Source organism: Anser anser (genome assembly GCF_964211835.1).
Source record: "Anser anser genome assembly, chromosome: 3".
Lineage (NCBI taxonomy): Eukaryota > Metazoa > Chordata > Aves > Anseriformes > Anatidae > Anser > Anser anser.
In genome coordinates, this window is record NC_139722.1 from 33,652,510 (window position 1) to 33,679,103 (window position 26,594).

The 26,594-nt window shown below is 37.4% G+C and overlaps 1 protein-coding gene across 8 annotated transcripts in view; it reads right to left on the reverse strand.

The window, feature by feature from the left end:
- COL12A1 (collagen type XII alpha 1 chain) overlaps nucleotides 1-26,594 on the reverse strand; it is a 97,049-nt gene that overhangs the window by 41,757 nt on the left and 28,698 nt on the right. For 5 of the 8 annotated variants that reach the window (XM_083832506.1, XM_083832510.1, XM_083832508.1 and 2 more), the window contains exons 14-33: nucleotides 22,163-22,432; nucleotides 19,248-19,514; nucleotides 17,827-18,019; nucleotides 16,985-17,106; nucleotides 14,142-14,291; nucleotides 13,939-14,058; nucleotides 13,183-13,347; nucleotides 12,841-12,987; nucleotides 12,110-12,249; nucleotides 11,015-11,144; nucleotides 9,819-9,964; nucleotides 9,424-9,553; nucleotides 8,465-8,604; nucleotides 7,523-7,652; nucleotides 6,027-6,166; nucleotides 5,782-5,914; nucleotides 5,650-5,676; nucleotides 5,199-5,341; nucleotides 2,186-2,315; nucleotides 1,143-1,282 (exon numbers count right to left, since the gene is read on the reverse strand). In XM_083832506.1, the coding sequence (XP_083688632.1) occupies nucleotides 1,143-1,282; nucleotides 2,186-2,315; nucleotides 5,199-5,341; nucleotides 5,650-5,676; nucleotides 5,782-5,914; nucleotides 6,027-6,166; nucleotides 7,523-7,652; nucleotides 8,465-8,604; nucleotides 9,424-9,553; nucleotides 9,819-9,964; nucleotides 11,015-11,144; nucleotides 12,110-12,249; nucleotides 12,841-12,987; nucleotides 13,183-13,347; nucleotides 13,939-14,058; nucleotides 14,142-14,291; nucleotides 16,985-17,106; nucleotides 17,827-18,019; nucleotides 19,248-19,514; nucleotides 22,163-22,432 (2,963 nt within the window). The remainder of the gene's footprint in view (nucleotides 1-1,142; nucleotides 1,283-2,185; nucleotides 2,316-5,198; nucleotides 5,342-5,649; nucleotides 5,677-5,781; nucleotides 5,915-6,026; nucleotides 6,167-7,522; nucleotides 7,653-8,464; nucleotides 8,605-9,423; nucleotides 9,554-9,818; nucleotides 9,965-11,014; nucleotides 11,145-12,109; nucleotides 12,250-12,840; nucleotides 12,988-13,182; nucleotides 13,348-13,938; nucleotides 14,059-14,141; nucleotides 14,292-16,984; nucleotides 17,107-17,826; nucleotides 18,020-19,247; nucleotides 19,515-22,162; nucleotides 22,433-26,594) is intronic. The other 3 variants (XM_083832511.1, XM_083832513.1, XM_083832512.1) reach the window with 1 other exon arrangement.

Sequence of the window (26,594 nt, forward strand, 5' to 3'; positions counted from 1 at the left end):
TTAACATAGGCAGGCCTATTAACATCAACCTAGATCTGATTTAACCCAAGAGATTTTCAAATTATATATATATTTTTATCGCTGAATATAGCAGTAACCTCACAATCCAGAATAGTAGATTGCAATTTCCCCTCCTTTAAAAATCACCACCTCCACCATATCTCATTTGTAGACTGGGTGTGATAAAATCTTTATGACAGAAGAAAGTTGTTGACATTTGAGGTAATAGAGTTCACATTACCTTCTAGAATTGGCCTTCAGGAAGATTCTGTCTTGGACAATGGTCATTAAGTCCTATGCTCTCCTGTACAACCGCTTATAGCTGACTTTCACTTTTGATCCTGTTCTACTATTATCAGTAAAAAGAATCTACAGTGATCTTTTTAATGAGTATTATTTAGCAGTTCAAGAGTCATTAAGTCACTTTCAAAATCAGCATTACATAACACTACAACATGATAATGACAAGAAGTAATGAGCACCTCATGTTGTAAGTAAAATTCCATGGCATTTAGGAATACTTTTTTTCAGTAGCTCTGTGCATGCTGTTGAAATAAGAGTAATTCATGTCCTCCTTATTTCACTGGCACATCAACTTGTGCAGATGTGGAAAATGAAACACAAGTGGGAAAGAATAATATTTTCCCAACCTGCAACAAGTGTGATCAAATCCTATTTTCAAGATTGTTTTAGCTCATTAGTAATTAAGTAATTTTAGAAGATTAGAATCCACCCATGTGGATTTTTCTGCTTTCAAAAATATCATCCCAAATGACTGACTACTGCCACATGACTTCTTAGTAGTAAAAATGGGTAGAAATAAGGTCTGACTTTACAGCCTTTTGTACACCCTGAAATCAGCTTTATGCTCACACATACTGCCCTAAGAATAAACAAACAAATAATGTGTGTGGTATTAAATCTCCATGTTAAGGTCAAATACATAAAATCAAATATCAGTATTACAAATGAGAATAACTGACTTTCATGGGGGTATTCTGCATTTGCTTCAGGGTAGATACAAAAAGAAAATGCCAGTGTGTTGACAAACAAGACACACTTCAGTCCACAGGATTCCTCTCACTACCACCATGGGCTGCAATTTATTTAAGACAGTTAGTGAGATCCACAGAAGGGTTTACCATTTCTTCTGCACCTCCAGCTGTAGGCCCATAAAACACTTTGTACTGGCGAGGATTTCCTTCTGCATGATCCCATCGAACATTCAGAGTACTGGTGGTTGGGTCATAAACTAGCACATTCTTCACAGTAGTGAGAGGTTCTGAAACAGATCAATGAGCTGTCAGAAATGTGGGGCCACATTCTCTCACCCTGTGCTATCAGATCACGCTCATGCAATGTATTATTAGGAAGGTTTTTAAAAGCAGGTTGAATAGTTCGTGTTAAATGTTACTTGTATTCATCAGCCAGAACACAACAGACCCACCCAACAGCATAAAGAACGCTAAATACAGTAAAAAAAGTTTCTTTCTGGACATTATTTCAGAATTATAGCATGAGTTCATTAGGATTGTTTTCCTCACTTGTCTCCAAGCACATTGCTATGTTTGACCTTCCAAAGCAGGTTCAAAAATAAAGTACAAATTAATTAATAAATCTATTAATAAATAGATAATTTAAATATGCAATTAATTAAGTAATTGAAAAAATAGGGAATTGGTTTTTATGCCTGAAGTGCCTCTGGTAGCAAATCACTCAGTGCTTTCCACAGAAGGACCAAAACAGTATTATTAACATAAAATAGTACAGTCTCCAATTGCATTCTGTAAAGGCCAGCCTCCAAATGGAAGGTGCTCACAAGAAAATAGTAAACTTACACCTAACAGCACACATGTGAGAGTCATATGCCTTCAGATGCTTGAAGGTTTTTGTTAAATTGTGACATAAGGAGACAATTAAACAGATTAAAGTGAGGAAGAAGTTCAATGGTAGCATTAGGGTTTCTCTCAGCTTTCAGAAGTCTAAAATTAGTGGCCTAGGATTTCTCTTTAGGCAGTAGACTGATAGGCCATCTTAATTAGTTTAGATACTTGAAATCCACCGAAGGACAAATAACAAATAGACATGATGCATTTCACCACAGAAATATTTTCTCATCTAATCTGAAAAGCAATACATCAAATTTGTTTCACACCTAACAAGAAGATCACAAAAAGTTACTTACTGGTTCTGCCTCGTCCTGTCATTCGCCCCCCTTCACCATCTGCATACATTGAGGACACAGTGATAGCGTATGGTGTGTCAGGCTGCAGCTTCTGTATCACTACACTGTTCTGCCGCCCACCTACCATAGTCTGCAGTAAAACAAAAGGAAAAGATTAAAGTGCTTTTCATGCTGCTGTTTTTATGCTTACTGCAATAATGAACAACGTAATCATTTGATGCTGAGTGGAAAACACTATGGTATATCATATGGTGCAATCCTCTTGGGATGGAAGCTGACAGTAGGCATTGAACAATAATCATATTTTCATACATATTCATATTTATCTTTAAAAGTTCAGACAGAGTCCAGCAACACAAAGCCAGTATTCTTTAAGACCTCCAAACTTGCATGTAACCACAATCACATATCAACTGTCTGTTCTGTGCCAGAACAGAGCTGTTTCTCCACATTGCCTCTGACTACATAACATTGAAATCAATGAGAGTCTTTTATTCATTTTGACAGACTGTGAAGTGTCCTTATTATGCTCCACTCTCAGGTAGAAGGCAAGCATGGAATACATAACAATACCCTGCAGATCTCTAATATAACATTTTACTGACATTGTCAATCCTTGATTTCATGCAGTTTATAACACGATGCTTCTGTTTCTAATACATCCTTTTTAAGAGTCTAAAATCATTATACATCTTTCATTTCAATTTTTCCTTAATGTAGAATCATAGAATGGTTTGGGTTGGAAGGGACCTTAAAAATCATCTCATTCCACCCCCTTACCATGGGCAGGGACACCTTCCACCAGGCCAAGTTTCTCAAAGCCCCAGCCAAACTGGCCTTAAACACTTCCAGGGATGGGACACCCACAGCTTCTCTGGGCAACCAGTTCCAGAGTTCTAACCACTCTCTGAGTAAAAAATGTCTTCCTTACACCTAATCTAAATCCACACTCTTTTAGTTTAAAGCCATTACCCATTGTCTTACACTCCCTGACGAAGAGTCCGTCCCCGGCTTTCCTGAAGGCTCCCATTAAATACTGGAAGGCTGCTATAAGGTCTCCCCACAGACTTTAATCTGTGGGCTAACAACCCCAACTTTCTTAGCCTTTCTTCACAGGACAGGTGCTCCAGTTCTCAGAGGGGGTATATATAATCCTGTTCCAACAATCTCCACCAAGGAAAAGATTTGCAGTACATTACAAATAATATTCAGATCTCTGGCATCTGGGAATTTTGAGATTTTGTGTTTTTAATTGTGTGAAAAGTGCACTTACTCTAGAGCATCTTTTTAACTTTTAAGACTACCTGCTTATTTTCAAAGCCTACTCAATTCATATGTGTATGTTGTCATAAGATCTTATGCTGATGAAGTGAAAACAAGCAGGAACTTACTCATCTTCATATTTCATAGAATAATTTTAATTTACAAGGAAACTTTTGATTTGTACTGAAGTGTCCAAAACACAATTCAAACCATAAATGCTTTTAGCATCCTATTGTGGCTGCCTCCATAGTTTCATATCTATTTGCCTTTCAAAATCTGTCCCTAAATGATCACAATGGCCTCCACAGTTTGATGTGCAGTTTTTGGAGAGTTGTCTTCAAACCATCTGTGGTGGTCTCTCCTGATGCCAAGGCCATTAGATGTCAGAACAGTCTTAAAGAGCAGTAAAGACCTTCTAGAAATTCCATTTTGTCTATTTCAGTGGGACAGTCCTAGGGACCCAACCACAGCAGTTTAATCAAAATATCACAGTGACAAAAAAGTAAGTAATTACTATCCTATGACTGAGAATTATTTGCAGACATTAATATGCTGTGAACAGAGCATGCTTTTCTCAAAAAATGGAGTCTTCTCCAGCTGCCACTCCTGGATTTTATCCAGTTGTGAATAATTACGTCCATTAAGATTAATTAAGTCCATCCTTTGTCACTGCACAAATTTCCACAGAATGCCCATAATTCTTTTTTTTCACTCCAGTACGAGCAAAAATATGAATTCACCTTGCTGCTGCTTCTTATTCTTTTAATGATTTCTCAACTAAACTCATTCAACTCATTCAACAAAATTACTTTAACTGAAATGCATGTTGTTCAGAAGAAAGTAGAAATGGGTGCATAAGTATCCAAAACATTCCTAGATACGCTTCTGAACATGGTGATCTCTGATTACAGGAACAAGCTAAATGTGTATGGTTTTCATCTGAGACTCTGAGTCATGTGTCAGTAACCACAACAGCTTCCCACTGCAGAAGAGGGCATTTTTAAGTAGCGCTTGTTTCTAATAAACAGGCTGACTGAATTAACATTCCCAAGTGGTGTTGCATGGACCATGGGCACTCATCACAATTCTTGCTGATGATACAGGGAAAGCTGGCTAATCACACAGTACTGGCTCTCCCTATCATTACAGCTGCTCAATCATATTAAAAGACACTCAACCTTAAACTATTCCCTAGCACATGTTTCCCATGGACTCATGTTCGCAGCGAAGACTTCTTGGGGGTTATTCTCTCCCCAGCGTGGTAAGAAAGGATACCATGCAATTCTCAACTGCCCACAGTATGTTCCAAGGCAAAGTGCCTCTAATAACACACAAATCACAGTATAAAAAAAAAAACATGACGAACACTGTACTATGGAAGTAGTCACGGTAGTTCATATTCTTGACTGTTGAGGTAACTATGTACCTGCATATCTGTAACTTGTATTCTTATGTGCTGAATGATTTATTCCTCAACAGACTGTAACTATATTCTAGTTATATCTATAGACTATATGTTTTTTTTTAAAGGGCTGTATCTAAAGTTATGGGTTTTTTTGCTCCCTAGAGAATGTCTATCTCAGATTTGAAAGGGGAGAAAGAAAAAGGTAGGAATATATACTTACCTACTACAAATGTGTCTTCACCTAAAAGGTGATTAATACGTAGTTGTGCTTTGTAAATAAATTCTTCTAACACATTAATTTGTAGAACTACCTTATAATAACTACAGTAATTCAAAATTAGTTACCGACTGTTCAGGGCCATCTCCACTGATAGGCTGGTAAATGATCTTGTATCTCTGTACTCGACCACTGGCAGGATCCCACTTTACAGTCAAACTGTGTGACGTTGCATTGTATACCTGAAGGTTTCGTGGGCCACTCTTTGGGGCTGAGAAAGGTAGTGAAAAATAAATATTTAATTCAAGCAAAAAGCAGGAGCAAACACTTCATTCATACTTTTAGGGCTGCATGAATGCCTGACCAAGAGCAGAATGTATTAAGAACAAGACAACATAAACTGTAATGTTTGTAAAATAATAAACATGTGGTAATCTAATGTTTAGTATTCTTCCAAATACACAATGCTGTTTATTAAATGATCTCAGCTTTTTAATGTCAACATTCTTCTCGGTTTAGAAAAAAAGGTAGCTATGAGTTTTCTTTAATAATAACATACCCGGAAATTCAGATTCTTACCTGGTGTGGTTATAGGTACCAAGGGTACTAGAAAAAAAAAAAAAAAAAAGAGTGTTCAGTATTCTTGTATGTGTATGCTTTCTGATTTAACAAATATCAATAATAATATGCAGATACCCTGTAATTACTTACATGTTCGTTCACTGCCAATCAGGTCATCGCTTTCTGATTCATCAGGATAGATGGCAGTAACTGAGACTTCATACAATGTATCTGGATCCAGATTTTCAAAGACCAGACTGTTGTCATCCCCATTTAAGATGGTCTTGTGGGGAAATAATAAATAGATAGATAAATAGATAGATAAGATAGATAGATAGATTTAAAATATGCCCTCTGAGAGACTGCCCCCAAAATCTTATGGTGACTATTCTTACCTCCTGTTTTTCTGATCTTCCATAGGGTCCCCAGGTTATTCTATACAGAGAGACATCTGGAGCTCCATGATCCCAAGTTCCTCTGAAACTGTGCTTTGTTACATCTGTGATTCTGAGATTGACTGGTGCTGGCACAGGCTCTATTGTGAGAAAAGGAAACAATGTAACTACAAAATAAAGTTAAGCCAAGGAACTACTCAGACAAAGAATTTAGAAGATTATGTAGATGATTCAGACCTTACTTACCGTGCTTCAAATGAGTACAGTAAAATACTGTGGTATAACTGAGCCCACCTACTCTAAGCAAATTGTCCTTAGTAATCTCACATCAACAGGTCGTCACCTGATAAAACTGCTCTAATGACCTCAGAAAAACTCACACACCTACTCACAACAAACAAAGTCCTAGCTCTTACATTTTGGAGTTAGAAGGGGTAATTACGAACTCCCACATACAGACATTGAGGTCCTGCATGAGTTTCTTCCAGATCTTAACATTCCTTATATAAACCAAATAAGTCATGACTGAATTACAAGATTGTCTTAGAAAAAGTTCACTGAGGTTAACTGTAAGTTAAGAAGGCAAAATGTTATAGCTACTGGAAAGAAATGAGTAAAGAGGTAAAACCAAATAATTAAACTAAAAACAATTATTTTGGCTGATTTTTCCTCTTTCTCTTTACACATTCAGACAAAACCACAGCTACAAACCACAGGCTCACACAAAAGCAAGCAAAACAACAACAACAACAACTCAAAAATATTTTTAAAAACACCAGGCTTCAAATGAGAGCATTTTTCTTTCTTTTCACATCAGAGTGATGGCCAGTGATAAGGTAACATTGCTTATTTCTATTCTAGCTCTTCATTTTAACTGTGTTCTTAAATCATAAGATTAGATCAGGATGAGGGCTTCCCTGATGTCAGCTTTTTCTTTTTAGTTGGACATGTCTCTTACATGGATATCTGCTCTTACACTCCGTGCAATATGATTTTCTTGTTCTGTTGTTATTACTGAAGAGTCACCTTTATGATTCCCTGAATAACATCTCTAAAAGTACAGGCTGATTTACCATTTCATGCTATAAAAACTCTCTGGTACCAGAAGAAAGATCACATCTCTTTAAGCCCCTAATATATGTCCCAGATTCTCACTTGCTTTCCTAGATATCAAAGAACTGTATAGACTTGCAAGCCCTTTCCTCTGCGTTCTCTAATTCTACCTTTACATTCCTCCTTCAGCATCTTAATGTCAATAATTATGCTTCAGTTGCTGCTCTGCCTCCTCATTGCAGACCAGTTTCAGTGTTCACTGTAGTAAAATACAACTCATCTGAGATTTCTGGGGATTATTATATTGCAAATAATGCTACAAACAAAATATTTCTCAGACAGATGAAATTATGTTTCCACCTTAACTTAGTAATATATTGCAACATACTGAAATAGAATATAACGTTAAAATAACTAAAAGAAGGGTTGTTAGGAAAACTTACGAGTGACAGCTTCTGCAACTATTGGTAGAGATTCCCCTTCATCATACACAGCAACAACTTTTACATTATACAGTCTTTGGGAGGAAAGGTCAGAAAGAGTGGTGCTGGTTTTGAGTCTGTCAATTTCCACCTAAGAATAAAAATAGTGACTTAAGTGTTTAAAATTATTCTATTTCTGATTCTGCATTTGATCAAATGTTAGAAATCCCTGTACTAAAAAATAGGAAAGTATTAGAATAGAAATAGAAAAGTATTCTATGCTAAATTTTGTCATTTGTTGCCATACATTTACATCTGAATATTGAGTTCTATCCACTAACCGTCCTTGCAAAGAGTATTCTCTCAGATACCAGTAAACTTTTTGTAACTCTTTCACTGCTTAATTCGATTTGGAAATGAGGATACAGAATTTTCAGAAATTCTCATTCACTTAGAAAATTAACAGAAAATTCTCATTCATTTAGAAAAACACATTTAAACCTCAAAGAGTTATATTCATGTCCAGCAGTAAAATTATGGAATGTTTGCACGTAACTGTAAGAAAGACATCTCTAACAATGCTCACCCATGAGCTGCCAGTAGGCAGAGGGGCTAACATACCTTTATTCTGCAATCGTGTTCTAATTCTAAAAGCTTGGCAAGGTAACACTTAAGCAGAGAGAAGAAATGGCTATTTATCAAAGCACAGAATAATTCTCCAATCAGTTTGAGCTTTTTTTTTCCTTTCTTTAAGAGGAGAAGGAGGAGGGAAAGAAAGAAGAAATCCATCTCAAGTTTATTCAGCTTCCAAGACATCAGTACCCTTTCCTGACTGCAAATTCCAGGAACTGATGTTCTCTGTTCTTAATGCTGGCTTGCTACATTGCTTTTACTATTTATTTAATAAGCTAGCTCCTCAAAAGAAAACCACCAAGTACTTGCAAAAACATTCCTTTTGCTTACCTCCTTTATGTCAGCTTCATCAGCTACTTTGTATCTTAGGATATATTTTCGAACCTTCCCTGGAGCAGGATCCCAGAGGACATTCATGCTGCTGTGAGTAACATCCCTAATTGTTAAGCCTCTTGGTCCAGGCAAAGGTACTGTAAAAATAATGACAGTAGTAAGTGAAAATGCTATTCACAGCAGAGGCACAGGTCTCTCAGCAGTCATTAAGTATTTTCATATATTGCATTGAAATGGAGGCAATAATTTTACATGAAGTTCATTGCTCAGGCCATTATCTGAGACAGCTTAAGAACATATTGTCCCAGCAATAAGCAAAACAGCTATAAACAAGTAGCTTCATATTTGTCAATTATGAGCACAATACAGAAGTAACAGAGCTTAAAAACGTAACTTTTCATGTACAGTTTCATGTACGGGCTTAACATTTTTCAAGAACATAAAGATTACCATATAGAGTGCATCTAGCCCAGAAACATTCCTCTGGCAGTAGGAAATGTTTAAGGAAAGATGTTTAAGGAAAGGTAAGCTATGTTTAAGCCATGGTTAGATGATTTTTCCCTTTGTATGGCATGTTTCCTTCTTACCTAACTTTTCCAATTTTATTAATATTTGGGGAGGCATTGCATTTTCTGTATTTTAGAGAATGTCTGAATTTGAGAACAAGGTTTCTAAATGCAAGCAAGACTGAGTCCTTTTTAAAAACACTATAACACTATAACTTCCTTCATTACTGAAGGAAAAAAGAAAAGGTTCCTCTTTTAATAGTAGGTACCTTTTCATTGAAATTGCCCATAAGATCTTTTGGAAATGTGAGAGTGGTATAAAATGCATAAAATATGGATAAGATGGTCTTCTAAATAAAACAGAATATATAAAAACTGTTGCACGAAATAAAATGAAAGGTAAATTCTGCTGAAGCAATAACAACAAAGCAAAAATCAAGATGTACATACATGTCACTTCCTGGGAGGTGAGTGGGTCACTGGTGATATCACCAAACAATACATGAGCTGTTAAAGTGTACTCAGTATTGGGGATGAGGTCTACCAGCTGAACCTCATTCACTGATGGTCCAACACGCATCTGTACATGAAAAATAACACACCATGTTTAAAAACTGAAGAAAGCAAAGGCAGAAGAGCAAGCAATGATTTAACCTCAAGGGAATTTTGTGAGATTCACAGTATATTTACAGCTTCCTGTCTGATGTCATTGTATACAATAACCCAGTAATCACTGCACTTTGAGTGCTACATATCAGCCTCTTTTGGTTATTATGATATACCAAGAAAATTGGTTTTTCTTATTATTTTGGTAGAGTACAAGAGGTGAAGACAAATTCTCTTACCTCTTTCTCTGTGGCTGGGACTGTGGCATTCACTGGTTCATATGTTAACAAGTAACCTGTAGCTCCATTGACAGGTTCCCATCTCACTCGCATAGAAGTTGATCCAATGTCATAAACATACAGGTTTCTAACTGAAGACATTGGCACTGTCATATAAAAAATATATATTAATTTTTTTCACCTTTTTCACTTTTCATATTTCACATCACAGTATATCACAGAAAATATTGTGCATGGGTATTGGGGTACATTACAGGCAGTAGAAAAGTCATCTACAAGTAGTAGTATTTTAAATGGTGCTTAATTTAAGAATGAAGTAATTGTCATCACATTTTGAATGTGCTATAGATTTGCTATACACACAGTTAAAAAACTATCTTACAGGTCTGCACTGGAATACTTGAATATTCTAAAAAGCAACATTAACTCGCATGAATGATCTAATATGAAACAGTACATGACTACTTTGAGATCTGCACTTCTAAAAAGATTTTATATACTTTCTTTTTCTATATTTCTCAAATTATCGAATAAATATCAAAAATTATCACAGACTTTATGAAAATCATGTAGCTTCTTTAGGGATTTATGACAAGGCTAATGCAAAACAATGACAGAATTGAAATGAGACACTAGCATTCAATATTCTTGAACAGGGAGGAAAGTCACCCTATGTTGCATTCAGCACAGAATCCACCTAAATCAATCCTGTAGACAGCTGACAGTAAAAACATAATGGCTGTGTCTCACAGAAGTGATTTTATTGTGTTGAACATACTTTTAATTAATCTGATAAAATCAGAATGAATTTCATATAGTATTCTGTCTGCTAGTAGCAGGAATTAGTTATCTAATATGGAAATGAAGGACTACAGGTTTCTATCTGACCAAATTTCTATAGTTTATAAACTCTGCCTTGTAATTCATTGCTATTGCTCTAGTCTAAGAAGGTGTATACACCTGTGCTTTATGAGCCCAGAATGAAGTTGGAACAAACATTTTTTCCACACTGCAATTTCTCTTTGCTACAACATTTCCAGACAAGATCTCAACAACCAGGGTAACACAATCTGACCATTGAAATTAAAAATTTTGTTTCCTCTAAAAATAAAGCCCACAGTGCTAAAAGTTCTTTTGAAAAGTTCTCCTCATATCAAATTGGTTCTTATGTTATTCACATCACAATTATAACTTACATGTTGTTTCACTGCCGATTAGAGGTTCACTGCTTTCATCTTCTACCACTGAAAACACGTTAACAACATATTCTGTTTCAGGTTTCAGATCTTTCAGAACTGTTGTAGTTTCCATCCTACTTACATAAAACTACATAAAAGAGAATGAATGTTAACAACTGTATAACAAATGTAAACCTGTCTCTAAGAGAAAAATAATTCCTTGTGAAACTCTTCAGAAGTCAATGGTATGGAACTGAAAATCACTATAGTGTTAATCTTCTACATATTTTATCTTACAGTATAACATTATTTTTGCAAAGCAAGCTGTAGGGAATGCTCAAGCAGACTTGTTTTCAACACGACTGGATATAGCTAGCATCATTCACTCTGCACCCTGCTTTCACACATGATGTACATTTTTACATTATTCAGCAACATAAAGAAAGTGCCATCACTATATGTTACCACCTGGAAAAATATTTCAAGCATCCAGGATAATCCAGGTTATTACAGTACATGCCACTAGCAACACCTTGCAGAATAGCAATGCCAGCAAGCAGTCAAGCTGTAAAGTCCATATGCACTGGAATGATTGTTCCAACCCAAATCAGAAGTCAAATCCTGAGGTCATGTTTTACTAAGATTAAACTCACCATGAGTCAAATTTGAGTTAAGATTTAAAAGCTACATTCAGAGATGGTACATTCCGAGTTCACTCTTTTTTTTTTTTTTTAACAAGAAAATGTATTAAAAGGACAGTGAGCTTACTTGTGAATATGCTCAGAAAAATCCTACTACAGACTTATTTAAACTGATATAGGATAATGGAATACGAACAGAAAGGAATTACTGGAAATATCAGTAAACTCTTTTTAATAAATACATTTTACTCCTGGATTAATAATTTTAAAACAACCAAAGCCATCTTTATGCTCCTATTTTTTGGAATTTTGTTTACCATTTATTGAAATTCTTGACCTTGGAAGCCTTTTTTTTTCATTTTCTCCTATACTGTACAGACCCTAATGAACAAAAACTTTAGAATGATGTTACTGTAATGTGGAATTCCAATGTTATTGTGGCCAATCTCAGAGAGAAACATTCAGTACAAACCTGTTGAGGGGGACCTCCAGTGGTAGGGTAATATTCAACTCTATATCTATCAACACTCTCAGGAGGTGGACTCCATCTCAGACGGAAAGAACGAGGTGTCACTTCTGAAATAACTAGGTTAGAGGGAGGTGGCAAATCACCTACACGTGGAAAAAGTTAAAAATGTATTAATTTATCTTAAGTCATCAGGAATCAACAACATGAAAATGTCAGAAACTGACAACTGAAAACAAACTAGAACAAGACAAAAAATAGCTTAGGGAAAAAAAAAAATCAAAAAAAAAAATCAAAAAAAAAAAAGACTCCAGTGTTTCCTTGGAGTACCATCAGCTAACATTACTGTTTTTCCATGCTAGGCTTTGCTTTTGAGCTGTCAGACATTAATACTTAAAAACAGTAGGGTTGCTAAAAGTTTCTTTATTGGATGAGAATCATCAAAGAACCTGCCACACTGAGCAAAAAGGTAACGCTGAGAAACGTACTTCCTGACTCTGGGAAAAAAGGCAGGCACGTCCAGCCATGTCATGCTGTGTTAGGTATAACACAGTCATTGTTTAAATGAAAGGAAGAATCCCTACAGGGTAGTCCAGGTGGTCTGCACAACTTCCTCACACTAGCAGCTGAAAAAACAGCCCAGGGCTACGCAGTGTTCCCAGTAAGTAATAAAAAGGAATTAGCATCACAAGCACATAGATGGAAGAAGGATGAACTAGACTGAAAATGTGATGTACCTGGACCTTTCACACTGTTACACAGATTCGTGGTTACATCCTCAACTATGCTAGCCAGGAAGGAGAAATCTGCAACATTGTAAGCATGGATGTCATCTGGATCCGTTGCAATCTGCTTCAATTCATTTTCGTCTGCATTTTTAATACCTTACATAGAAGACATGAAAACAAAACTTGTTAGAAATGACAACTATGAAACATAACACTATGAACATAAGCCCTTAAACACACTCTTTGAATGTAAGTACCCTTTTCAGGTACTTTAGTGTTTCCACTTCTCTATACTCTTAGCAGAGGGGTGGGAGGAAATTGGCTCAGGCAACCTCTTCATGTAATACTTACCAATTGCATAAAGTTCCACTCCCTCATCTCTGAGTCTTCTTGAAGGGGTGACTACATCATCTTGTGATTTGCCATCAGTAATGAGAACACCAATTTTGCGAGCTCTGGGCCGTAAGCCTGCATCTTGCCTGAAGTTGTTTTTTAAGATGAAATCCAAGGCCATTCCTAGCATGACACAAAGAGGGCAACCATCACTATAAACTGTTTCAACATACAGTCATGATAAAGGCTAGCATTTCATCCTAGTGATTTCACTCTGAAAACATCATTCCACAATTTACCACTTCAAGAGGCACTCATTATCTAGTTGTGGTCCGTCATGTACGCTTAACAGCAACTGACACTATTTCAGCCCTTTGAAGGTCTATAATCTCTTACCTCCTACGCATCACGCTCCTATATGATCCACTCTAGCCTCCCTTTTGGGTCACCTTGCTTTAATGACAACCCTGACACGGAACTACCTTTTCTTCTTCTCATATGCTCAACAATAACCCAAGCTCTTCATCACCCAAGTTCTTTCCTTCTCTCTTTCTCCAAATTTCCACTAAGAATACATTTCCATGTACACTTACATATGTCCACATACATATACATATGTATGCATATACATAGGCCCATTCTCTTCCAACCATACTGGAGAGAACTATAAGGCCCTTTCATCATGGATGAATTTGAGCCCCCTACACAATTCCGGGGTCATCTACTAGAATTCTTTTCATGGAGCTTAACGAAAATCCTAGTGGTGTGACATACCTGTTAGAGTATTGCCTCCTTTGTATGGTAAGTTGGCTACAGCCTCTAACAAAGCTTGTTTTGTTCGGTAAGCATTCAGATTCCATTCTGTCCTTGGATCTCCACTATATTGCGCAAGACCTGGAAAAAGCCATTATTACTCAGTTATTATGTAGCTATGCAGCAACTATGCCTCATTTTCTCTCTGACATATGACGACTTACCAATCTGTACTTTGTCAGGACCAATATCAAAAACTTCAACGATACGGGCTATGAAGTTCCTGACAGTTTTAAAATTTGGCCGCCCAATACTCCATGAGCCATCCACCAGCAGCACGATATCAGCTTCTGCTCTGGTTCTACATTCTAAACCTGCCATGTCAACCAGAAAAATATAACCTTAGCATGATAGATTTCAACCAGAAAAATATAGCCTTAGCATGACAGCTTTCTTTCCCAATCCTCTTTTATATGACATATGTCATGAGTTAGTTTCCAAAATAGCTCTAGTTTTATTCACTGGCACTCTGTCAAGTATGACCTATTTGTGAACGTTATTCACACTAGTCACTAGTTCCATGGCAAAAGCTGTATAAATTTTTTCATGTACATTTCCTTTTAGAAATAAGCCTTCTAAAATGTCAGGGCCAGTGCTCTTCCCTATTGTCATGTCAGTATCTATTTCGGTCTTTAAAGATGGCTGATAACCATCTTTCAGAGATTTCATAAACTACTTCAGAGCATTTCCAAAGGACTACTGAGCTAACCACTGACATGGCAGTGAACATTATCAGATTATCCAATGTCACAGTATTTTAGTCTATTGTTTATGACTAAACTATTGCTCAATTTTCAACTATGTAGCAGTGGAATTAACAGAATATATAACAACCACTTTCATATAAATATCATTTCTGAATTTTCAGGGACAAAAGACTTAGTAATACAGGTGGTACAGTAGTTTGCACATATAGGAAAGAAAGATCACAGTTTAGAAGATACACAAACATAAACACAGTTCAAGAAATAGAGAGGGGACAAGAACAAACATTTATATAAAGCTGCAATGTTCTGAAAAGGTAGGAAGTTACTTCAGGTATCTTCAGTTCACAAATTACAGAATAAAATATGCATCATATTGTTTTCATCACATGGAAGATCACAAAATATTTATACAAAGCAGAAAGACACAATAATTTTATCCACAGCCATTTAAAAAAAAAAAAAAATCCTTGCTCTCTCTCTTTTCCTGTAGATTGTGTTACCAGCTGCAAATTTTCTGGCTTCCTGCCATCAGAGCTTCTGGTCTTTATATGGAAGAAATCCCATTGAGAAAAATCAGCCACACTCATCACAGTTGAAAGATATTGTGATTTCATATATGTTCCACATAATTGATCCAACACTGCAGACTCATGAATATAACTATTCCATGTACCTGGGGGTTAAAAGCATGATCCTCTTCTGCATAGAAAATATAGATCTAGTCTTTAGTCAGGACAATAAAATAAGTTGGGAGTAGTGTTTAAGTAAAATTATGTTAGTTCAAAAACTTGCATGCATAACTTTAATATGGAAGTTAAGGTTAGCTTCTTGTACAATATAAAAGTTAAACTATTCTGACTTTTATTTTTCTTCCAACTACCATAGTTCCCCACATGGAAAATTCTAGCAAAGGCACCTAGGGCAATTTTTTCCCCCATTAATAAATAATGTACTATTACATTTACAGTCCCAGATATAAAATTCATTTCTCACATTAACCATGACTCAAATCCATGCATTAGTAAAACTAAATAGCTTAAAGAATATAACACTCAAGACAGAAATGACAGCTGGTGTAATAAAAAATAACAAACCACTCTTGGTGTAATTATTTTTCTGCCAGACTTATTACAGCTTTACTTTAATGTCACTGATGGCCTGTTATGTAGTTTTTCTTAGTTTTACCCTCTTGCATTACACTGAGTGGGACAGCAATAACTTCAGAAGTTTCTAAAAACGTTGTCAATAAAAAGTGAGGGTAGTACTTTTACACAGCCCGATGTGGAAACAGGGCATTAAAGAGGTTAAGCAAGAAGAATATAGAGTCAATTTTCAGAAGGTTTTTTATATTGTTTTGTTTTGTTTTTAACTCTGAGATGCGTTTGCACTGAGGCTCTTTGTCCTCCTGAAATTCTGTCTTCTCTCTGATGGTTATACAAACCTTAAAATAGCAGAGAAGTCTTCACTTCTTTGTGTACACCTGGCTACTAAAAAGCAACAACTTGATGCAGACAAGCTCTTTATGATTTCCATGAAGGAGGAGTGAGCCCTGAAACTCTCTTCATCCAGTATTAATTGCAAGTATAGTGGCCACAAGATTCAGTTAACATACAGAGGCCCATTAACCACATCAAGGGAGCTGCTGTCATACCAATCATAGAAACTTTGATTGGAATGTTTAGCTACGCAGGAAGAAATTCTCAGATACTGGAAAACACTCAGCACTTGCACTTCTGTACTGAATCTCCTCCTTCTATGGTAAAAGTGACTAAATAATGGCTATGTTGCATATAAACTTAAATAATACACAGTAATATTCTGACATCCCCAGCTAACAGATCTTTGCCCATTATATGATCTTAGTCTTAAAAGGAAAAGTCACCATATAAGGACAAGCAAATGGCTAGAGATCTGCCCAAAATTCTTTGTTCTACTCCTGTGAACACCCCTGTAGATGAGCAATGACCTCTGTTCAAGAATTTGACCTTATGTGATTTAACACAGATGTGAATGGCTTGAAAATGTGATGCAGATGGCTTTCAGTAATCAGCAAAACATGGGTTGCCTGAGTTATCTTTTTTGTAAGATCATCTAAAGGGAGCAGAGGACTAGAAACATGAACTAGGGCATATTTAGTGGTCATTTCAGATGAGAGGTTATGTCATCAGATTAGGGAGTCTACTGAATCCTGCAAATAGATATTTATGTGCATTAGAAAAATGATACGGAATGCAGGGAAGCTTTCAATCTCTTTTATCCAAAAGCCAAGACTGCATTTTATTGAATAAAATCATGTTTACCTCTAGATAAAAATGGCTCCGTAGTAGTATCTGAAAGGGTGGTCATCTCCTGTCCAACAAGTGGGTTGCTCTCTCCTCCTTCAAACATTCCAAAAACATTTACCTTATAGGTAGTTCCTGCCCTGAAATAGTTAAACAAATATACTGTAACTGAAGTCACTTGGCTAGCTAAATGTTGATACTTTGCTTACGAAGTCTTCATAGTTTTACTCCACAGAGAAGAAGGTGTTAAAATGTGAAGCACAGATACTAGTTCTTCCACAAGACAGTGAAGATTTGACCTGAAGCTGGTTTTAGACTCTATACATAAACTTATAGTCTTCTTTGTTCAAGTAATTTAAGATTTTTAATGATACCATTTTTAATATGCATACAAGTTTATATGCATACAATTCATAACAGATTTTGACATGCTCTGAAGCCTACTTTATAAATCCTGGCCTCTTAGAAAATGAATCAAGAACTAAACTAGGCTTCTTTTTTTTTTTTTTTTTACATAAGTTAAGGAACTTTTCAGAGAAACTTTAGAAATCCCTGCTGTCTTCTCCATTGCCCCATTAATACCATCATATGTGAAATGCAGAATGCAACTTTTGCCCATATCTTTGCCTCCTTCAGTTCCTATGAGAACACCAGAAGTGATGTGAATAACCTCAGAAATAGCCCTGCCAGGTTCTTCTCAAAGATTGCATCACCAGATCATGACATTTTACTGACAAAAATACTTCCTAATTTACAGTAGATTTTGCCAGGCATTACAATCCCTAATCATGGTTAAGCAAAGCCCCAAGCTAAAGTTATTTTTAAAAAGAAAAAAAGAAAGAGATTATTATTATCCATACCTGAGTTCCTCCAAAACCACTGTGCTGTCATATGGTCCTACTATTAGTTCTCCAAGATTCCTGTCATCTTCAGTTGGGTGGAAAGTTACTTTGTACCCCTTCACTCGCCCTGGGGCTGGCTCCCAGGTTACTCGGAAGCTGGACATAGTTGAATCAGAAGTTCTCAGATTTCGAGGTGGCTTAAAGGGAGAGGCTGCAATAATGTAATAAAAGGATTTAAATCAGGTCTGCCTATGAAAAAAATGACAAATATGCTTTTGTGTAAAAAGGCACATGTAAATCCAGTATTAGTTTCAACCCTAAACTCTTTGTCTCTTTCTTTGACTTAAAGACAAGTATCAAGATATGAAAGGTGAGATTCACTTCACCTAATTTTAGCTATCTAAACAATAGACACATAGTCTATGTTTGTTATCAAGGCTCCCTCTACAGTCAACATATTGAAGGGTAGATAGTAATTTATCTCACCTGTCTTAAATATCCATCTGATTTTACAGTGAATGTTGACCGTGGACTAACCACCATCAGTCTTTCTATTTATTACAGAGAAAGACTATACAACCAGCTTAGATTAGCTATCTTTCTTTTAAATGACAAAGGGTAGGTGAGCCAGAGAACAAAGAATGGCATAAGGTATTTACAGTGTATCTCAGTGTACCTCTGCCCAACAAGGGCAGAAACATCTCAGAAAAAAATCTCTTTTGGTAACAGCTCTCTACCTATGGAAGCAGAAAACTGATTTTAAATCCCCTTGCTTTGATCTGGAGAGCAAGAGACCATTTCCTTACAAAACAAAAGACCAGCATCAGACACAAACAATGCAGAGTAGAAAATTAGCTTAAATTAGTTTTGTTTTGACCCCATAAATCCCCTCACCAGGAATTACACATTTTAGAGTTTCTGAGAGAGAAGACTGCTTGTCCAAAAGGAAATGGTCTGTGAGGTCAGTCAGGCTTTCACTGGGGACTCTTTAAAGTCACCTACTGGCCAATTTAAGTGCTTCAGGTTTTCCACAGAAAATATGGCTACCAAAAACTATTTAATGGTTATTTAATCAATAACCAGAACCAAAAAAGCAAATAATGAAACTGGCAGTGCTTGATTAAATAGTCTGTAGACAAATACTGTCTCCCTCACACAACACTTGTTTTAACTTCTGGTGACAGTGTTTCAAAACAAGTCTGGTATTTTCAAAACATAAACCACATCTACACCCTCACTGTAACAGCAGAAAGCTGTGCTCGGATCTCATACAGAAATTTCCAACAAATCAAATTCTCTTCTCAACCTCTAACATTTTCTTTAATTTGTATATCAACTCATAATCTTAGCAGACTCCACCACAGCTTTTCTGTGTATTATGATTACCAGTTTACAGTAGAAAACTTTAATGATCAAACCCTGTAAAAGTATGTATATACCTGTTGTTCCTTCTGCTTTTCTTGATTTTCCTTGTCCAAAGTCATAAATTGGAACAACACTGAGGTCATATGTAGTTCGAGGCTTAAGTCTCTTCAACACTATGCTTGTGGCAGGAGCATTTACTCTTCCAAACATCTGCCTTCCTCCATTGCGCGGTCGGTAGTACACACGGTAAGACAAGACTTTCCCAGGTGAAGGCTGCCACGTGACTCTCATTGTATTCTCTGTCTCGTTGTCTACTGTCACAGTCCTGGCATTTGGTGACACTTTTCAGTGCAAAAATATGGGTAAATGTTTACTTTGTCACATAAAGATATGTTCAAAGGCATGCCTACAAAATTAATTTAGCTGTTTTTTGTTTTTTTTTTTCCTTCTTTAAAATGACAGTATTTCACTGGGGGAAGCACAGGTAAACCTCACAGGGCATTGTTACTTTCTTTTATGATTATAATGAACTAAATAAACCTAAGTCCATTTTCCATTACAGACCAAAAAAAGTGATTACATGATGACACAGCCTAACTGGGAGGTTTACTTAATAGCACTTATTGATAATCTGTTAAGTAATGGATTCAGGATGCTAAAGTGAAAGTGAAATATATATTATATATAATATACATATGATACATAATGTAATATATATTATATATATCATAAGTGAAATATATATATTATATATAGCCCTTTTTTAATGAGCAAAATGATCTACAAACTTAAGATTTTCTAAATTTTGGGTTTACAGGTCTGATGCAGTACTAGTAAATGCCTGAACTCCTGAGTGTTGGGCCCCATAGAATACTCATGAGTATTTGGAAAGTCACTGAACACTAAATGTAGAACAGTATTAGTGCTGAAATAAGGACAAGGACTAATAAAGCATTCTCTCTACAGATTGCAGCACTCAGCTTTTAAGAGATATTTTCCAGACTGTAGAAATGTTACAAAAGATCTGAAATGAAATGAAAGGTATGTAATGCTTGTTGTGAACCAACATAAACCATCTAGGTTGTTGCAAAACAGAACTGGCATACCAGAATCAGTCAGTATTTCATCACACAGTCAGGTAGGCTTTGCAGGCTACAGTATCCTCTCCCAGACCAAAAAACTGAGAATTTCTAATTGTGTTTGCACCACAAAGATGAAATGTCAGTTAGTCTCAGATCCAGGTCTATTGATAGTCCTGGTAGCAAGTCACCAGTGTGCCCTGGCAGCCAGAAGGACCAACCATATCCCAGGGTGCATCAAAAACACCACTGCTAGCCAGTCAAGGATGTGACCGTCCCACTCTGCTCTGTGCTGGTGTGGCCTCACCTCAAGTACTATGTGCGGTTTTGGGTACCACAGTATAAGAAAGATGTAAAACTGTTAAAGAGTGTCCAAGGGAGGGCCACAAAGATAATGAAGGGTCTGGAGGGCAAGACATATGAGGAGCGGACGAGTTCCCTTGGTTTGTTCAGCCCAGAGCAGAGGAAGCTGAGGGGAAGCCTCATGGCAGCCTGCAGCTCCCTCACAAGCAGAGCGGAGGGGCAGGCGCTGAGCTCTGCTCTCTGGGGACAGTGACAGGACCCGAGGGAACAAACGGCATGGAGCTGGGACAGGTGAGGGTCAGACTGGGTGTTAGGGAAAGGTTCTTCACCCAGAGGGTGGTCGGGCACTGCAACAGGCTCCTTAGGGCAGTGGTCACAGCACTGAGCCTGCCAGAGTTCAAGAAGCTGTTTTCAAGAAGGGTTTACATGACAAGGTTTTGGTAGCAGAGGGCTGCAGAGGTGGCCTCTGAACAGAGCCCAGCAGCTGCCCCATGTCAGATCAGAGCCAGCTCCAGCCAGCTCCAAAAGGGACCCACTGCTGGCCAAAGCTGAGCCAATTAACGACATTGGTTGGGCCTCTGGGAGAGCAGATTTAAGACAGGGCAAAAGACTGCTGCACAATAGCAGCTGGGAGAGAGCAGTGAGAAACAGCGCTGGAGACACCAAGGCAGAGAGTGACCGCAAAGGAGCAGCGAAGACGAAGACTGACTGCAGCCCCTATTCGCCATTCCCCTGCACCGCTCAGGGGGAGGACATAGAAGAGGGTGGATGGGGGTGGTGTTTTTCGTTTGCTTTTAGTTTCTCACTGTGCTATTCTGCTAGTGATAGATAATAAATTATATAACTCTCCCTATGCTGAGTCTGTTTTGCCTGTGATGATAATTGTTGAGTGATCTCACTGTCCTTATCTCAACCCTTGAGTCCTTTTCATCACATTTTCTCGCCCTTACCTTTGAGGAGTTCAGCTGCCCCGAAGGATAAAACCACCACAGAAGCATTTGGACAACACTCTCAGACATATGGTCTGATTTTTGGGTGGTCCTGTGTGGAGCCATCATTTGAACCCAATGATCTCTGTGGGTTTACATGGCAAGGTTTTGGTAGCATGGGGCCATAGGGGCCCCTTCCAACATGGGATATTCTATGATCCTATGATTCTGTGATCAAAATCTCCCCCTGAGCTTCAGTTTGAGGATTGTGAAGATTGAAAAGGGAAATAACTTGGAAGGGAAATTCACTGATCCTATGGGAATTTACCGTCTTCCATCCTTACTCTATCTACATTACTTACTATATCTACATTACTTATTCCAGCAGATTTCCAGCAGTCACACAAAGCACCCATGAAAGACTGGCTTCAGAATAATTTTCACAAAAATCACATCTCAAGTTGGAGGTAATTCTCGCTGAATCGAACCCTACATGACACAGAAAAGACTTTCCTTTTTTAATGGTCAAAGAAAAAGCTAGAATTGATTGATTTGAGGTGAGACTTTGGTTTAGGGGACTTTTCAGAAAGTAAAGGTGAAGAAAAATAAGGTCGAAAATATTATAATTTTTTCAAGAACTGAATATTACAAATGGTGGTAATGCCATAGTACACTCACCATCAGTAAAAGCCTCTCCTTCTACAGGGTCTCCTTCTCCACTGCTGTAGGTTGCATATACTGAAATCCTGTATTTAGTCTCTGGCTCCAAGCCTTCCAGCACTGCATCCACTGTGTTTCCAGGGACTCTCTTCTCTCCCATTGTATCATCATAAAGTGATTTCCATACTATCCTATAGTTATTAACTGCTCCTGGAGCTGGTGTCCATGATAACCCAACTGTAGTGTCAGTTATGTCTGTGGTAACCAAATTACGAGGTGAACCACGTTCTGCAAGAAAGAAAACAATAAATCGTCGCTAAAATACAAAGAGCAAAAGTTAGCAAAGTACAAATGGAAAACTAAAATGATCATAAAAGCAGAATCAAAATTTTGGCCCGTCAACACTAGTTTAAATAACATACATGTGTAGTTCCAAGAGAAAACTGATGGCTTTATTCAACAAAATGCTGAAAGCTAACTTTAAGCTATGAATAACCTATGAATAACCTGGAATGAAGGAAACAGCTTGTTAGTCTGTGAAATCCAGTTGTCAGCTGGATGAGTGAGTCTCACCTAACACACCAGAGTAATTCCACTGCTTAAAAATGGAGCTCATTGGTCTGAAGTGGTGCAGTAAAAGGAGTGCCTCTGTTTAATGTTTAACATACATTTATAACATATGTTCAATTTTCCTATTGCAGTGGCTGGCTTTTGAGGCAGGGAAAGAGCACTGACTGTTGGTTTTAATGCAATGGCCTCACTGTAGCAAAATCTGCAAAAGGGATCTACAAAACCAGATGTACAAAAACAGATCCATATACACACAGAAGCATTTGGTTCTTCAGCATATATTCTCAGTGGCCTTTCTCACTGTACAGGACGTTTCTGAGACTGATTAGTGAGAGGACTTAAACACTTGAGGTGGCCTTATGGCATCATGGCTAAGTTTCACCTGCACTGATAAAAATATATCCGTATATTATACTACAGAAACCACAGGACCAGATTCAAAATTCTTTGAACACAGAGAAATTCAATACTTATCCAATTTCCACTGTCTGAGCTCATCACAAACCCAGACCTCACTTTTCAGAAGCATGAAGCAGTTTCAGTCCAAGACAGAGCAGCAAGTTGCTCACAGTCATAAACCGCATTTTCAGTTTTCATACTCATTTGTCTTTCACTTCCACTGCAAAGCTGCAATGCTTCCAAACACAATACCACTGGAACAAACAGGGTTACCTGCAGAAAGGCTTCATTTTGGAATTATATCATTGCCAGCACAACCTCATTAAAACTGAGCCAGTGAATCCCACTTGGCTAAATGATAAAATGGAAGTTAATATCAACGTATCTGCAAGCAATGCTGATAGAATAATAAGAATCACCAACTTCACAGATTACAGAATCAGAGGCTACCACTCCAGTCACCTAGCTGACTCTAGCAAACATAGCTAACAGAACATGTTAAATAACTCCTTTGTGCTGTAGGGTTTTTTCCAGTTCTAATTCACAATCTTGGGACATCCCATCATGTTTTTCTGAAGGCAATTCTTTTTCCATCCTAACTCTGCATTACTTCTTACAATTTTACTCTTCAAATCAGTTTTTAGCTTCACAATGTAAGTCACCACAATTTATGGCATCTTCTCTTCAAAAACAGGTTAAGATATGGAGGTTTAGCTAAAGTTCAATTGTTTACCAGTTCACAAAAATAGTAGTTGCATATAGTGAAAAAGTTACAGTGAGAAGACCCGACTCAGTTCATGCTTCATGCAGTCTCACTGAATTCAGTGACTGCATTAAATAAAAGCCAAGGCAGAATCTAAACCCCAAAGACCAATTTTCCTGGAAGCCTGAAAAAGGATTTGCCTTCAAAAGTAAATTACACCAATTTTTCTGTCTGCTCTTAAGCTTCTACTCCCAAATTTTGGCTTTTTCATACAATAAAAAAAAAAAAAAATATTAAGGCAATCCAAATGGAAAAAATATGGAAAACTTAACTTGATAGAATGCACAGATGTCTAACAATAAAAACATTTCTTTCCATATTTTAATGTAATATAAATATACAAGTCACTTTATTTTGGCTTCTTTAAAACATGGCTTTGCCACAACATGATTTCAGTATTAAAGTATCTGCTACCACAGCACAATTTTTTGCAAGTCTACTCTTGGACACTACAGTTAATGATATACGTTGGAAACACTGCAAACATAACTGTATATTTAAAACTGTTATTGATTAAGTCATTATTGAGGTCATTAAATAACAGAGGAAAATAATTTGTTTGGAATGGACTGTAATGAACACCAGTTACTGTAATATGTTAGTTCTGAAAAAAAAAATCCTTTGGAACTAAATGTCTTTTTTATAAGGCAAGGTAAGAGAGGGAAAGGGACTGGGATTCCTACCAAACCACAAGACCTAAATGGAAAATTCTGACTTCAAATAGTTGGAAACTGCTGACAAGACAACTTACCTACTAAGGGAAATTGGACTTTTTATGTGTTACACTACAACCGAGAACATTTCTTTAACATAACACACTAACTTGATTTGCACCTCATGTGTGAGGTGGAAGTTCACCGACAGCTTATTTTCTGTTTCACTAGAATCTCTCACAAGTGCTTTTGTATAAGGAGAGCAGATGTGTTTGAGATGCAGTCCAACTGTAAGTCTGAAATTATTGGGATTCCATCAAGTATTATCTAAGCTACTACACTCAGAGTCAAGAAACATATTTACACTCCACAATAACAGTAGCATAATTTAGTGACCAGCAAACATACAAGTAGACCTATGAGACATTTTTCCTTCAGACTGAAACAAAATACTTAGTTGACTTGCTTACGTTAGGAAAAAAAAAATAATAATAATCTACTGTAATACTGAAGCAGTCATTCTGTTCTTTGGTTCACATGTTCAGAAATGTTTGTTGTACATCTGCTTCTCACCTGTTTGTTTAAGCAGGATGGATAAGGAGAGGGGAAAGACACTGCACAGTGGTAGAAGGAAAAGTGCTGGCTGGCAGGCTCTCAAGTGGTTAACGTTCAAATGACTCCTGCTTTTTCCTGACTGGAACTGGAAGCTAAAGAGTGGCCTTAATTGCATATAGCCCCCATGTCATCAGCATGTGAGGAAGCAGCTGGTTTTAAAAACGATTCCCTAACACACATTCAGTCCTATGATGCTCGGGAGTACAAAACACAGATGTAAGCCATGGTGAGTACATGGGGAAACAAAATGCTTGTACACACAATTCAAACCCCTAGATGAGGAAGGAAGCAAGCTAGTCACCTGTTTCAGCCATCCAGATTCTCCACAGCAGTCCTTAGCTCAGAACTGCAATCTGTTTACAGTACCCTATCCATCCCTACCATCGCTCCATGCAGACACAGTCTCAGAAACTAATTTGGTAACTCTCAGACAGTCTTACACCCAGCTCTGGACTTTTGCAATGTCCAGTTTCCATATTAAGTTTTTCCACTATAGTATGCCAGAGACAAAATACAATATTAAAGTTGTTTCCCTGTGTCTACTTGGCTTGCTTCCCACAGTTCACAGGCAATTGCTGTTGTCATTGAACACAAGACTGTGTGAATCAGCTAAAATTTAAATGTTGACATTCATAAAAATCAAATGGCTTTATTCAAATGGCCTTTCCCCTCAGAAACATTTACACAGCTCCAGTTGATTTCAGTGGGAGCTGTACATGCAGTTTGGGTCAAGTTTAAACAATTTTCTATACATGTTCTTAAGACCAACTTTCAAAATTAACCTGCAGTGATAAATTTCATGCAAAGCCATGTTTGATAGAAGTTAAGCAGAGGATTGGTCTGTGCCAGCATCCTAAAAAAAATCAGAATCAGCTAAATAAATGACCCTTCTCTTGCAGAGGCATATACCAAAACTTTATGGTTTGAGTCCTGCCTTGTTTACAATGGCATACACCAAGAGTATCCCATTAAGTCAGTAGGCTAGGGCACTGCAGCAGAGGAACCGAGTGTACACATCAGATGAGATGGTGGCAGAATGCTTTCAGGCTGACTCCAGAGGTCAAATTCTCCACAGCACTGGAGGAGACAACTACTTCTATCGGCTGATATTCTTCTTTGAAAGCTGCAAAGTAGTTGGTTACTCCTGGAGTACCAGCCTTCAAGCACACTGCCTATGTGAGAGAGGATGTGCACGTGGTGTGGAAGTCCTGAAGGACTTGCTACACAAAAGAAATTCTCACTTGACCCTGTTAGAGCAAGTGTCTTGTGCTCCTGTGAATGAAAAAAGGTTGAGAAGATGAAAACCAGGAGGGTTCTGACTCATAAGACAGAGACTCTGTTCAGAGCACTCCTGAGTTCCCCACTGTAGGATAAGGCCAGCAGGAAGTCATAGTCCTTTAATATTTTAACCATCTGTTCCAACAGTTAATCAGTTAACACCACTCTCAAT